The sequence below is a fragment of the Mobula birostris genome, chromosome 9 (genome assembly GCF_030028105.1).
Source record: "Mobula birostris isolate sMobBir1 chromosome 9, sMobBir1.hap1, whole genome shotgun sequence".
NCBI lineage: Eukaryota > Metazoa > Chordata > Chondrichthyes > Myliobatiformes > Myliobatidae > Mobula > Mobula birostris.
Genome location: NC_092378.1, coordinates 158320853 through 158336260, shown reverse-complemented (window position 1 = coordinate 158336260; position 15408 = coordinate 158320853). Strand labels below are relative to the sequence as shown.

The 15408-nt window shown below is 46.4% G+C and overlaps 1 protein-coding gene across 1 annotated transcript in view; it reads right to left on the bottom strand.

Moving 5' to 3' along the window:
- Positions 1 to 15408, bottom strand: part of LOC140203504 (ankyrin-repeat and fibronectin type III domain-containing 1-like) — a 281359-nt gene that overhangs the window by 195041 nt on the left and 70910 nt on the right. The window contains exons 7-9 of the mRNA XM_072269592.1: positions 10780 to 10887; positions 8457 to 8556; positions 3483 to 3615 (exon numbers count right to left, since the gene is read on the bottom strand). Of these exons, the coding sequence (XP_072125693.1) occupies positions 3483 to 3615; positions 8457 to 8556; positions 10780 to 10887 (341 nt within the window). The remainder of the gene's footprint in view (positions 1 to 3482; positions 3616 to 8456; positions 8557 to 10779; positions 10888 to 15408) is intronic.

Genomic DNA, 15408 nt, shown 5'->3' with positions numbered 1-15408 from the left:
ATTAGGAATCTGCTGTGATGTGTTGGTCACAGTGCGACAGGTAATAAAAAACAACATTCAACAATTCTAAAGGATTATATATAAAGGCTTTGTGTGTCAATGCAAGGAGCATTCGTAACAAGGTGGATGAATTAAAAGTGCAGATTATTATTAATGAATATGATATAGTTGGAATCAGAGAGACATGGCTCCAGGGTGACCAAGGATGGGAGCTCAACATTCAGGGATATTCAATATTCAGGAGGGATAGACATGAAAGAAAAGGAGGTGGGGTGGCATTGCTGGTTAGAGAGGAGAATAACGCAATAGAAAGGAAGCACATTAGCCGGGAGGATGTGGAATCGATATGGGTAGAGCTGCATAACACTAAGGGGCAGAAAACACTGGTGGGAGTTGTGTACAGACCACCTAACAGTAGTAGTGAGGTTGGGGATGGTATTAAACAGGAAATTGGAAACGTGTGCAATACAGGAACAGCAGTTATAATGTGTGACTTCAATCTACATATAGATTGGGTGATATAGATTGGGTGAACCAAATTCGTAAGGGTGCTGAAGAAGAAGATTTAAACGCAAACAACAGGAATTCTGCAGATGCTGGAAATTCAAGCAACACACATAAAAGTTGCTGGTGAACGCAGCAGGCCAGGCAGCATCTCTATGAAGAGGTACAGTCGACGTTTCAGGCCGAGACCCTTCGTCAGGACTAACTGAAGGAAGAGTGAGTAAGGGATTTGAAAGTTGGAGAAAGTTGAGGAAGAGGATTTCTTGGAATGTATGCGGGATGGTTTTTTGAACCAACATGTCGAGGAACCAACTAGAGAGCAGGCTATTCTAGACTGGGTATTGAGCAATGAGGAAGGGTTAATTAGCAATCTTGTCGTGAGAGGCCCCTTGGGTAAGAGTGACCATAATATGGTGGAATTCTTTATTAAGATGGAGAGTGACATAGTTAATTCAGAAACAAAGGTTCTGAACTTAAAGAAGGGTAACTTTGAAGGTATGAGACAAGAATTAGCTAAGGTAGACTGGCAAATGACACTTAAAGGGTTGATGATGGATATGCAATGGCAAGCATTTAAAGATCGTATGGATGACCTACAACAATTGTTCATCCCAGTTTGGCAAAAGAATAAATCAAGGAAGGTAGTGCACCCGTAGCTTACAAGGGAAATTAGGGATAGTATCAATTCCAAAGAAGAAGCATACAAATTAGCCAGAAAAAGTGGCTCACCTGAGGACTGGGGGAAATTCAGAGTCCAGCAGAGGAGGACAAAGGACTTAATTAGGAAGGGGAAAAAAGATTATGAGAGAAAACTGGCAGGGAACATAAAAACTGACTGTAAAAGCTTTTATAGATATGTGAAAGGAAAAAGATTGGTTAAGACAAATGTAGGTCCCCTACAGACAGAAACAGGTGAATTGATTATGGGGAGCAAGGACATGGCAGACCAATTGAAAAACTACTTTGGTTCTGTCTTCACTAAGGAGGACATAAATAATCTTCCGGAAATAGTAGGGGACAGAGGGTCCGGTGAGATGGAGGAAATGAGGGAAATACATGTTAGTAGGGAAGTGGTGTTAGGTAAATTGAAGGGATTAAAGGCAGATAAATCCCCAGGGCCAGATGATCTGTATCCCAGAGTGCTTAAGGAAGTAGCCCAAGAAATAGTGGATGGATTAGTGATAATTTTACAAAACTCTTTAGATTCTGGACTAGTTCCTGAGGATTGGAGGGTGGCTAATGTAACCCCACTTTTTAAAAAAGGAGGGAGAGATAAACCGGGGAATTATAGACCGGTTAGCCTAACATCGGTGGTGGGGAAAATGCTAGAGTCAGTTATCAAAGATGTGATAACAGCACATTTGGAAAGCGGTGAAATCATCGGATAAAGTCAGCACGGATTTGTGAAAGGAAAATCATGTCTGACGAATCTCATATATCTTTTTGAGGATGTAACTAGTAGAGTGGATAGGGGAGAACCAGTGGATGTGGTATATTTGGATTTTCAAAAGGCTTTTGACAAGGTCCCACACAGGAGATTAGCGTGCAAACTTAAAGCACACGGTATTGGGGGTAAGGTATTGATGTGGACAGAGAATTGGTTGGCAGACAGGAAGCAAAGAGTGGGAATAAACGGGACCTTTTCAGAATGGCAGGCAGTGACTAGTGGGGTACCGCAAGGCTCAGTGCTGGGACCCCAGTTGTTTATAATATATATTAATGACTTGGATGAGGGAATTAAATGCAGCATCTCCAAGTTTGCGGATGACACGAAGCTGGGCGGCAGTGTTAGCTGTGAGGAGGATGCTAAGAGGATGCAGGGTGACTTAGATAGGTTAGGTGAGTGGGCAAATTCACGGCAGATGCAATTTAATGTGGATAAATGTGAGGTTATCCACTTTGGTGGCAAAAACAGGAAAGCAGATTATTATTTGAATGGTGGCCGATTAGGAAAAGGGGAGGTGTAACGAGACCTGGGTGTCATTATACACCAGTCATTGAAAGTGGGCATGCAGGTACAGCAGGCAGTGAAAAAGGCGAATGGTATGCTGGCATTCATAGCAAGAGGATTCGAGTACAGGAGCAGGGAGGTACTACTGCAGTTGTACAAGGCCTTGGTGAGACCACACCTGGAGTATTGTGTGCAGTTTTGGTCCCCTAATCTGAGGAAAGACACCCTTGCCATAGAGGGAGTACAAAGAAGGTTCACCAGATTGATTCCTGGGATGGCAGGACTTTTATATGATGAAAGACTGGATCGACTAGGCTTATACTTGTTGGAATTTAAAAGATTGAGGGGGGATCTTATTGAAACATATAAAATCCTAAAGGGATTGGACAGGCTAGATGCAGGAAGATTGTTCCCGATGTTGGGGAGGTCCAGAACGAGGGGTCACAGTTTGAGGATAAAGGGGAAGCCTTTTCGGACCGGGATTCGGAAAAACTTCTTCACACAGAGAGTGGTGAATCTGTGGAATTCTCTGCCACAGGAAACAGTTGAGGCCAGTTCATTGGCTATATTTAAGAGGGTGTTAGATATGGCCCTTGTGGCTAAAGGGATCAGGGGGTATGGAGGGAAGGCTGGTACAGGGTTCTGAGTTGGATGATCAGCCATGATCATACTGAATGGCGGTGCATTCGAAGGGCCGAATGGCCTACTCCTTGTTGTAGGAAATTATTTGTGACTTGTTAAAAACATATTTTTAGTTAAAGCATTGCCCCTGCTCCCTGTTTGCTGACACATTTCCAAATGCAGGGACTTCAAAGTTTCTCACTGCCATAGCCGATTGTCTGTTGATGACTGGAGCACAATTTCTGTTCGATTCATATTCTAGCCACACACCCAGCCGGCATTTGCTAACTCACCTGGAGAGGCTATGATCAGAAGCCACATCTCGGTCTCTCCCAGAGAACTTTCTCTCCAAGACCCTGCAGCACACTGAGGCCAGGAACAGTCAGCAGACTCTCTCTCCCCTTACCTTCATGAACCAGAGGAAGTCTTGCATCAGAGAGCTGGAGTATGAATCGTCTGCCTTGACCACGGGAACCTGCTCCTCGTGTGTGACAACAACATCATCATCTTTATACAATATGGCAGCCAGATACAAGCCCCTGAGAGAAAGCACAACACCATGGAGCTTAGAAAAATAGAGGGTTATGGGTAACTCCTGGCAATCTCTAAAATAAGCACATGTTCAGCACAGCAGTGTGGGCTGAAGGGCCTGTATTGTGCTGAGGGTTTTCTATGTTTCTACCAGTGCTCAGGAAACAAACAACATGATGAGCTGCACAGTCACAGAGTTCCACAGCTCAGAAACATGACAATACAAATGCTCGAGAAGCAAACAACATAATACAACTCTGTAGCTCAGAAGCAGGCCCTTCGGCCCCACATTCATGCTAACCCCTTTACCCATCTACACTAGTTCCATTTGCCTGCAGGTTAAATGCCACCCAGTAGTCAACAATGCAGGAGTGAAGATCCCTCCAGTACTGGCAGTTAATGAAGAATAATACGACTGAGTAAAATCACCACAGATTTCTAAAGGGGAAATTAGGTTTGACTAATCCATTGGAGTTACCTGAGGTCATCTCAGTCTGATGGGGAACCTACAGAGGTGGTAAATCAGGATTTCTACAGGATTTCGATAATGTCTCACACAGCAGGATGGTAAACATTAGTTAGAGTGCATGGAATTAGTATAGACTGGGATTTGGTAAATTAAATTGGTTTAATATTGGCACATGTACCAAGATACAGTGAAAAGCCTGCCTTGCATACAGATCAGGAACATACATAAAATGCTGGAGAAACTCGGCAGTTCAGACAGCATCCACAGAGGGAATAAGCAGTCATCATTTTGGGCTGAGGCCCTTCATCTCCCCCTTCCATCGCGTCACCACCCCCATCAAAGATACAAAAAGTCGAGAAGCATATACAACCAGGCTCAAGAAATACTGTACCTCTACCTCATATTTATATAACTATTTAATAGCTCCCTCTGTGTGTGGGTGGTGTGAACTCAACCTTACAATCTGCCTCATTATGATCTCGCACTTTATTGTTTACCCGCACTACATTTTTTGGAGCTATTGCAGATTATTCTGCATTGTTATTGTTCTACCTCAATGCACTGTGTAATGATCTGATCTGTGTGAACAGTATGTAAGACAAGGTTTTCACTGTATCTCAGTACATGTGACAATAATAAACCAATTCCAATTCCAATTTCACCACCTTCTCGTCCCTTGCGTAATTAAAATATCTCTGAATGTTAACTGCCAAGGCTGCGGTTAGAAGGTAAATGGAGGCACGCCATCGCTAGAGGCTGACTGTGGATGCTGCATCCCAGCAATCTCTGTGATATCCAATATCTTATGGTCTTATAGGTTTTCCCTCGGGATTTACTTCCTAAGCCTTCCCCATGAGTGTAGCCACAAGGTTTGAGACCAGAGTTTTCCTCTCCTAGATGAGCTGCCAACCACGGTTGATGAGCCCCTCTGTCCCTCTGAATATACCCCTTGCCCATCCTCTGGTTCCCCGCCCCTTGTCTTTCTCCTCTGACCTCCTGTCCTATGATCCTCTCGTATCCCTTTTGCCAATCACCTGTCCAGCTCTTGGCTCCATCCCTCCCCCTCCTGTATCCTCCTATCATTTTGGATCCCCCCTCCCCCTCCAACTTTCAAATCTCTTACTAGCTCTTCCTTCAGTTAGTCCTGACGAAGGGTCTCGGCCTGAAACGTCGACTGTACCTCTTCCTAGAGATGCTGCCTGGCCTGCTGCGTTCACCAGCAACTTTTATGTGTGTTACCTGCCCAAAGTGACTGGTTTCAAGGTGCTAGACACCACCTTTACCCCTTTTCCTATCAGCAGAAAAGGTTCTGCTGGGCTTCATAGCTAAGCCATACAGGAAGGCCAGGAGCTGGACTTGGTCATCAGAGGCTATTTGAGGCGCACGCCATTGGGAGCATTTAATAGGTAGTGGGAGCCGATCCCTACTACCAACCCCTGCTGGGCAATGACAACCTTCAGGAAGCAACTGTAACCATGTAGGTAAATGGAAAGTGGTCTTTACTGCATGAGCATTTGAAATATTACACGAGCATTTAAACAATTCACTCAGTCTTTTCACAAGATCACAAGACAAAGGAGCAGAAGTAGGCCATTCGGCCCATCGTGTCTGCTCCGCAGCTCCCCCATGAACTAAACTATTCACCCATCTAGTTCCAATTTTTGGCTTTTTCCCCATATCCCTTGACACCCTGACTAATTAGATACCTGTCAATCTCCTCCTTAAACACTCTCAATGATCGGGCCTCCACAGCCATATCTGGCAACGAATTCCACAAATCCACGACCCCCTGGCTAAAAAAATTTTTCCTCATCTCTGTTTTAACTGGGTACCCTCTAATTCTAAGACTATGGCCTCTTGTCCTGGACTCACCCACCAAGGGAAACAACCTTTCCACATCTACTCTGTCCAACCCTTTCAACATTCGAAACGTTTCCATGAGATCCCCTCTCATTCTTCTATACTCTAATGAATACAATCCAAGAGCCGACAGACGCTCCTCATATGTTAGCCCCTGCATTCCAGGAATCATCCTCGTAAATCTTCTCTGAACTCTCTCCAACATCAGTATATCCTTTCTAAGATAGGGGGCCCAAAACTGCACACAGTATTCCAAATGAGGTCTCACTAATGCCCCATAGAGCCTCATCAACACCTCCTTACTCTTATACACTATTCCTCTTGAAATGAATGCCAACATAGCATTCGCTTTTCTTTTTGCCGATCCAACTTGGTGGTTAACCTTTAGGGTATCCTGCACGAGGACCCCCAAGTCCCTTTGCACTTCCGATTTTTGAACTTTCTCCCCTTCTAAATAATAATCTGCCTGATTATTTCTTCTTCCGAAATGTACAACTGTACATTTCTCAACATTGTACCTCATCTGCCATTTCTTTGCCCACTCTCCTAAATTGACTAAGTCTCTCTGCAACCTTTCTGCTTCTTCAACACTTCCTGCTCCTCCACCTACCTTGGTGTCATCCGCAAACTTGGCCACAAAACCATTTAATCCATAATCCAAATCATCGCTATACATCGTAAAAAGAAGCGGCCTCAACACCGACCCCTGCGGAACACCACTAGTAACCGGCAACCAATCAGAATAGGATCCCTTTATTCCCACCCTTTGCTTTCTGCCTATCAGCCAATGCTCCACCCATTCCAATATCTTTCCTATAATTCCATGGGCTCTCATCTTATTAAGCAGCCTCATAGGCGGCACCTTATCGAAGGCCTTTTGAAAATCCAAATACACAACATCCACAGCCTCTCCCTTGTCAATCTTATTCGAGATTACCTCAAAAAGTTGCAATAAGTTGGTGAGGCAGGATCTTCCCTTCATGAAACCATGCTGGCTTGGGCCTATCTTGTCATGTACCTCGAGGTATTTCATAACCTCGTCCTTGAGGATTGACTCCAATATCTTTCCAACCACCGATGTCAGACTAGTAGGTCTGTAATTTTCTTTTTGCTGCCTCCTTCCTTGCAGAATGTAGCAGAACTACATTTGTGACCTTCCAGTCCTCCGGAACCATGCCAGAGTCTATTGATTCCTGGAAGATCATTTCCAATGCTTCCACAATCTCCTTCAGAACCCTAGGGTGCACCTCATCCGGGCCGGGAGACTTATCTATTCTTAGTCCACTTAGCTTCCCAAGCACTTTCTCTCTAGTTATCTTGACTGTACCTAATTCTATTCCCTGATACCTCTGGCTATCAGGTATATTGCTCATGTCTTCCACTGTGAAGACTGAAGCAAAATACTCATTCAGTTCCTCCACCATCTCTTTGTTATCCATTATAATTTCTCCAACATCATTTTCAATCGGTCCCGTATCTACCCTTGTCACTCTTTTACTCTTCATATATTTAAAAAAACTCTTAGTATCCTTTTTTATGTTAATCACCAACTTCCTTTCATAATTCATCTTTTCTTTCCTAATGACTTTCTTAGTTTCTTTCTGTAAGTTTTTAAAGGTCTTCCAGTCCTCATTTTTCCCACTAATTTTTGCTCCTTTGTACGCCGTTTCTTTTGCTTTTATTTTTGCCTTAACCTCTCTCGTTAGCCACATTTGTGCCATTTTTCCATTCATGATTTTCTTTTTTCTTGGAATATATTTTTCCTGCATTTTCCTTATTTCTTGTAGGATTTCCTCAGGATTGGGGAATCAGGAACCAGAGGGCACGGATGGAGTGGAGAGAGGGTGGTCAGTATATGGAACAAGTTGCCAGAGGATGTATTTGAGGCAGGTACATTAACAACATTTAAAAGACTTGGACAGGAACATGGATTGGAAAGATTTCAAGGGATACAGGCCAATCACAGGCAAATGAGATCAGCATCTTGGTCAGCATAAACTGGGCCCTCTTCTGTCTTGTGTGATTCTACCAATCTAATCTTCGAGCAGCTGACACCACACCGGGAAAATAGTGCAGAGTCTGATCTTCTATTGAGAAAAATGATAGGAATTCAGGAGTGGTCCACTGGACTCCGTTTGTGGTTTAGAAAGGCGAGAGGTGGTCTCACCGAAACAGTGATGATGTGCCTCCTGACTGTGAAAGCGAGAACCAGGAGATACGATGTTAGAGTAAGGGCTTGGCCAATGGAAATGAAGGTGGAATGCCGAGAGCGTAGAGTCTGTGGAAATCTGAACTGTAGCTCCCTCACTGAGTTCTTCCAATTCAGAAAGCTGTACATTTCAGGGTGGTAAGGGAACAGAGGCCAGGAAAGTGGTACTGAGGTCAAAGATCAGCCATGACTTTGGTGAATGCTGGGACAGTTTGAGAGGCTGTATCTCCCCTGTCCCTGACTCCGTGAGATTCAGACTCCTTACCCAGGGATCCAAGGGCCACCTTGATCCTAGATCTGATGTGACTCACCTTTTAAGACTTTTAACAAATTTACTTGTGGGCTGAAACAAGTGCTTGAGACTCTTGGACATCGAGTGTTTCCGTCCTGGGACTTGGACCTTCGCGTTTTCTGGAAAATCAAAGCAAATAGGCTTTACCCCCAAGGAACCCTGAGCTCAGCCTGATCTGAGCGCAGGCTTGGCCTGTATGTACACAGGTCATGGTGTGGGCAGCCTGATCTGAGCACAGGCTTGGCCTGTGTGTACACAGGTCATGGTGTGGCAGCCTGATCTGAGCGCAGGCTTGGCCTGTACATACACAGCTGATACTGAGAGGACTGTATCTGAACAATTTGTGGTTTTTTGCATAGTGATTGTCTGTCTGTCCTGTCGGGTGCAGTATTTCTTTGATTCTGTACACAAGTATAGTGTGAGGACACAGTATCACAGCTTCACTGATGACCAGTGTCGTGGAATCGGTCTTCAGCGGGACTCCCTGCTGAAGCTGAAGCTGAACAGTGGCCACACCAGGTGCCTATGTGGCAAGGACATGACCTGTCACCTTGGCCCACAATGTTGTGCCGAACAGCCCTCAGTTCCTTCCTTCCCGCTGGCAAACATTCACAATCAAAAATTATGTGTTAGATGCTGCAAATCTAAAACCATGCTTGAAATAACTGTAAATACACACAGGATGGTTAATGGCATAAAGATGACAAAATCTGCAGATGCTGAACACACAAAAAATGCTGGAGGAACTCAGCAAGCCAGGCAGCATCAATTGAAAAGAGTAAATAGTCTTCATTTTGGACTGAGACCCTTCAAAAGGACTGGAAAAAAAGATGAGAAGCTGGAGCAAGAAGACAGGGGAGGGGAGGAAGAAGTACAATGTGGTGGGCAATAGGTGAAAACGGGAGGGGGAGGGGTGAAGTGAAGAGCTGGGAAGTTGGTTGCTGAAAGGGTGAAAGAGATACAGAGCTGGAGAAAGGGGAATCTGATGGGAGAAGGTAGAAGACCATGGAAGAAGGGGAAGGGAGAGGAGCACCAGAGAGAGATGATGGGCAGGTAAGGAGATAAGGTAAGACAGGGAAACAGAAATGGGAATGGTGAAGTGGGGGGGGGGTGGCAATTACCGTAAGTTCAAGAAATTGATGTTCATGGCATCAGGTTGGAGGGTTGGAGGCAGTACAGACGGAATATAAAGTGTTGCTCCTCCAACCTGAGCGTGGTCTCATTGTGGCCATGGATCGACATGTTGGAATGGAAATGGGAAGAAGAGTTGAAATGTGTGGCCACCGGAAGATCTGCCTTTTTCTGGTGGGCAGAGCAAAGGTGCTCAGTGAAGAGGTCTCCCAATCTATGGTGAGTTTCACTGATATACGGGAGGCCACACTGGGAGCACCAGATACAGTTGATGACCCTCAACAGACTCACAGGTGAAATGTTGCCTCTCCTGGAAGGATGGTTTGGGGCCGTGAGTGGTAGTGAGGGAAGAGGTATAGAGGCAGGTGTGGCACTTGTTCTGCTTGCAAGGATAAGTACTAAGGATATGTTACTTCCACTATCTCCAACGGGATCCCACCACCAAGCACATCTTTCCCTTCCCACACTTTCCACTTCCCACACGCGACTCCCTTGTCCATTCATCCATGCCCACTGATTTGTCTCCTGGGAGTTTTTGAAGGTGCCTCTATGTTTTGATGGCTAAACTGAGTATAAAAGGCATTGAGTTGATCTGGGAGTGAAGACTGGTTGTCGCCTGTGTCACTTGTTTTTACCTTGTAGGAGGTGATGGCATTCAAGCCTTGTCACAGCTATTGAGCAGCCTTCAGCCATTCAACTTCAACCCGGAATTGCCACTGTCATGAAAACATAGAACAATGCAGCACAACACAGGCCCTTTGGCCCACAATGTTCTACCGACTTTTTCACCTCCTCCACCATTCCCTCCATTTTCTATCACCCATGTGCCTATCTGAGAGACTCTTAAGTCTCATCACCCCTGGCAGGGTATTCCACACACTCATCCCTCTCTATGGAAAAAAACTACCTCGGACATTCCTCCCTATACTTCCTTCCAATCATTTTTAAATGATGCCCCCTTTACAAGGCTTCCTACGTAGTGTTAGACTGGCCTGTTTTGACACTTGCCCTGTTTCACTCCCCACGACTGCTGCCTGAATTGTTGGGTCTTTGCAGTACCTTCTATATCAGGTTCTCGGCCAGGGCTCTGTCAGGTTCTCAGTTCCTGGCTGTCGGTACAGATGCCATAGCCTTACCTGCCACCTCTCGGTCTGATGTGAATCATTCCCCAGCAGGAGGCATGTAGCAGTGAAAGGGTTTGCCAGACTCACCGTGACATGGGCAGTGCTGGTGAAGAGACTTCACCTGACTCAGCAGCTGCTCCAGGATCTCCAGCCTTCCACGTCGCCTCACCTCCTTCTTATCAACGTCGCCCCAGTCTGCGTAAGGAACCAGACAAAGTCAGCTACCTCCCTGCATATCAACAACACAGGACACACATGTGACACAGAACACATGTGTTACACACAGCAATGTTACACTTAGAGTCATAGAGCACTTCAGCACATCCAGTTCATGCCAAACTACTCTCCTGCCTAGTTCCATTGACCTGCATCAGGACCATGGTCCTCCAGACTTCTCGAAACCATGTACCTATTCCATCAGCGCCACTGCCCGAGGATAAAAGGCAGGAGAGGGTCGTGGCCGTGTAACAGAGCTTTGACCAGCAACCAGTCAGCATTTGGGATTGATTAGTAAGACCCCTCAGAACAACACACTGTCACTCTGCAAATGGTGTAAGTCCGTACATTCCATGTGACAGGACAGAAAACGGTCACACTCCAAACAGTGAGGGTCCCATCGCCCCTCAGGACAGGACACAGTGACACTCCAAACAGTGAGGGTCCCATCGCCCCTCAGGACAGGACACAGTGACACTCCAAACAGTGAGGGTCCCATCGCCCCTCAGGACAGGACACAGTGACACTCCAAACAGTGAGGGTCCCATCGCCCCTCAGGACAGGACACAGTGACACTCCAAACAGTGAGGGTCCCATCGCCCCTCAGGACAGGACACAGTGACACTCCAAACAGTGAGGGTCCCATCGCCCCTCAGGACAGGACACAGTGACACTCCAAACAGTGAGGGTCCCATTATCCCTCAGGACAGGACATGGTCACTCCAAACAGTGAGGGTCCTCACACATCTTGGGACAGGACTATGAGACACAAGAGCTGAATTAGGCCATTCGGACCATAAATAGAACATGGTCACTATCCAAATGGGTGTTGCAGATCAAAGGCCCAAGCTGACAACTATGGAGGTAGAGCCTCGGTTATCCAAAATGTCACCGGTCTTCCCTCCTCAGTTGCTGTCTGACCTGCTGAGTGTTTTTGGGAAAGAGAATGCCAGGCTTTACCCAGCTCTGATCTCAAAGGAGGGCTGAGCCAGGAGAGGAGTGGGGAAACAGAGATCACATCTCTGCAGCCTTTCAGATCATTATGGCTTGGGGGAAACTGTGAAATTGGGCATTACACGAGTCTTCGACAGGAACTGTGGGAAGTTCACTGGGAGTGGCTGTTACTGGGTAGTCACACACCCTGGTGGAGTTGGTCGACCTGTCTGCTCGGTGGGAGCTGTTTAAAGACCAACTGGTCTTAATTCAGGACCAACGTATTCCTGTGAAGGAAAGAGGGTGATTCCTAAAGGTGGCAAATTTAGTCAAAAACAAAAGAGAAGTATATGGAAGCTGAAATCAGACAAGGTCTTCAGGGAACTGGAGACAAATGAAATGGGGAATCTGGAGGCTAAAGGAGACGTGATCAGTACTTGATGAGCAAGATTTAAGTAAATTCCAGCACATTTTATACATTCAGTAAAAATATGGGAGTAGCTAGGGGTAGAGTACGGCCACTGAATAACAAAGCTGGCCATTGTTAATGGACAACAGCAGAGGTTAAAGCCCATTGTGACGACCACCTAGGGGGCAAACTCCAATATACAGACCATCCCGGGGTTGGACCCTATCACACAGAACACCCGGGGGTAAACCCTGACACACAGAACACCCAGGGGTTAAACTCTATCACACAGAACACCCAGGGGGTAAACCCTGACACACAGAACACCCGGGGTTAAACCCAGACACACAGAACACCCAGGGGGTAAACCCTGACACACAGAACACCCGGGGTTAAACCCTATCACACAGAACACCCAGGGGGTAAACCCTGACACACAGAACACCTGGGGGTAAACCCAGACACACAGAACACCCAGGGGTTGCACCCTATCACACAGAACACCCAGGGGGTAAACCCTGACACACAGAACACCCGGGGGTAAACCCAGACACACAGAACACCCAGGGGTTACACCCTATCACACAGAACACCCAGGGGGTAAACCCTGACACACAGAACACCCGGGGGTAAACCCAGACACACAGAACACCCAGGGGTTACACCCTATCACACAGAACACCCAGGGGGTAAACCCAGACACACAGAACACCCGGGGGTAAACCCTGACACACAGAACACCCAGGGGGTAAACCCTGACACACAGAACAGCCAGGGGTTACACCCTATCACACAGAACACCCAGGGGGTAAACTCTGACATGCAGACCACCCAGGGGGAGACCCCAACACACAGATCACCCAGGGCTAGACATCGACATGCAGACCTTTCGGGTGAGGGTATTGACCCCAACACTCAGACCACCCGGAGGGGGGGGGATTGACATTGATCCCAACACACAGACCACTCAGGGGTAGAATTCAACCCACAGACCACACAGGAGGGGGGGGGGAAGGTAGACCCCGATACGCAGACCACACAGAGGAGGTGGGTAGGTCCCGACACGCAAACCACCCGTGCGGGGGTAGACCCCGACATACAGACCACCCGGGGTTAAGCCCCACCATGACAACCACCCAGGTGTTAAACAACACACAGACCATCCACAAGTTATACCCCAATATGCAGACCATTCAGGGTTTAAACCCCAACATACAGACCATCCAACAGTTAAATACTGACAAAAAGACCACCTGGGGTTAAATCCACTATACAGACCATCTAAGGGTTGAACTTCACCATAATGACCATCAGAAGTTAAATCCCAACACACAGACCACCCAGGGGTTAAACCCTGACCAGCAGACCATCCAGGGGTTAAACAGTGACCCAAAGACCACTCGAGTTAAACCCATCATGCAGACCACCCAGGGGTTAAACTTCACCATGATGACCACACAGGACGTGGGTGACGTGGTTCACTGTATTAGCGATAAGGGTCAGCATGTGGGTTACGTGGTTCAGCGTGTGGATGACATGGGTCGATGTGGTTCGCTGTGTGGGTGACCTAGTACGATGTTCACATGACATGGTTCAATGTTCATGTCAACGTGTGGATGACGTGGTTCAGTGTGAGAGTAACATGGTTCTGCTTGTTGGTGACATTGATCAGTGTGTGCGTGGTGTGATTCGCTGTATGGGTGATGTGGGTCGACGTGTGGGTGACGTGGGTTTGCTTGTGGGTGACATGTTTCGGCATGTAGGTAACATAGTTCAATGTTCATGTGGCATGCAAAAGTTTGGGCACCCCAGTCAAAATTTCTGTTACCGTGATGAGTAAAAGATGACCTGATTTCCAAAAGGCATAAAGTTAAAGATGACACATTTCTTTAATATTTTAAGCAAGAAAACTTCTTTATTTCCATCTTTTACAGTTTCAAAATAACAAAAAAGGAAAAGGTCCGGAAGCAAAAATTTGGGCACCCTGCATGGTCAGTACCTAGTAATACCCCATTTGGCAAGTATCACAGTTTGTAAACGCTTTCTGTAGCCAGCTAAGAGTCTTTCAATTCTTGTTTGGGGGATTTTCACCCATTCATCCTTGCAAAAGGTTTCTAGTTCTGTGAGATTCTTGGGCCGTCTTGCATGCACTGCTCTTTTGAGGACTATCCACAGATTCTCGATGATGTATAGGTCGGGGGACTGTGAGGGCCATCGCAAAACCTTCAGCTTGTGCCTCTTGAGGTAGTCCATTGTGGATTTTGAGGTGTGTTTAGGTTCATTATCCTGCTGTAGAAGCCAACCTCTTTTCACCTTTGACTTTTTTACAGAAGGTGTGATGTTTGGTTCCAGAATTTGCTGGTATTTAATTGAATTCATTCTTCCCTCTACCGGTAAATGCTCCCTGTGCCACTGGCTGCAACACAAGCCCAAAGCATGACCGGTCCACCCCCATGCTTAACAGTTGGAACTGCAAGTATAGTGCATGGAGTAAAGCCAGATCTAACATATAAAGAGGCTTTGAGGAAAGAGAAACAGAATAAACAGTGTAAAGGTAGTAAGGTAGAAAGGCTAAAGTGTGTGTACTTCAGTGCAAGAAGCATCAGGAACAAAGGTGATGAACTGAGAGTTTGGATACATACATGGAATTATGATGTAGTGGCCATTGCAGAGACTTGGCTGGCACCAGGGCAGGAATGGATTCTCAATATTCCTGGATTTCAGTGCTTTAAAAGGGATAGAGAGGGGGGACTAGGGGAGAAAGGGTAGCATTACTGGTCAGGGATACTACTACGGCTGCAGAAAGGGTGGGTAATGTAGCAGGATCCTCTTTTGAGTCAGTATGGGTGGAAGTCAGGAAGAGGAAGGGAGCAGTTACTCTATTGAGAGTATTCTATAGGCCCCCTGGTAGCAGCAGAGATACCGAGGAGCAGACTAGGAGGCAGATTTTGGAAAGGTGCAAAAATAACAGGGTTGTTATCATGGGTAACTTTAACTTCCCTAATATTGATTAGCATCTGATTAGTTCCAATGGTTTAGATGGGGCAGAGTTTGTTAAGTGTGTCCAGGACGGATTCCTGTCACAGTACGTTGACAGGCCGACCAGGGGGAATGCCATACTAGATCTAGTACTAGGTAATGAACCGGGTCAGGTCACA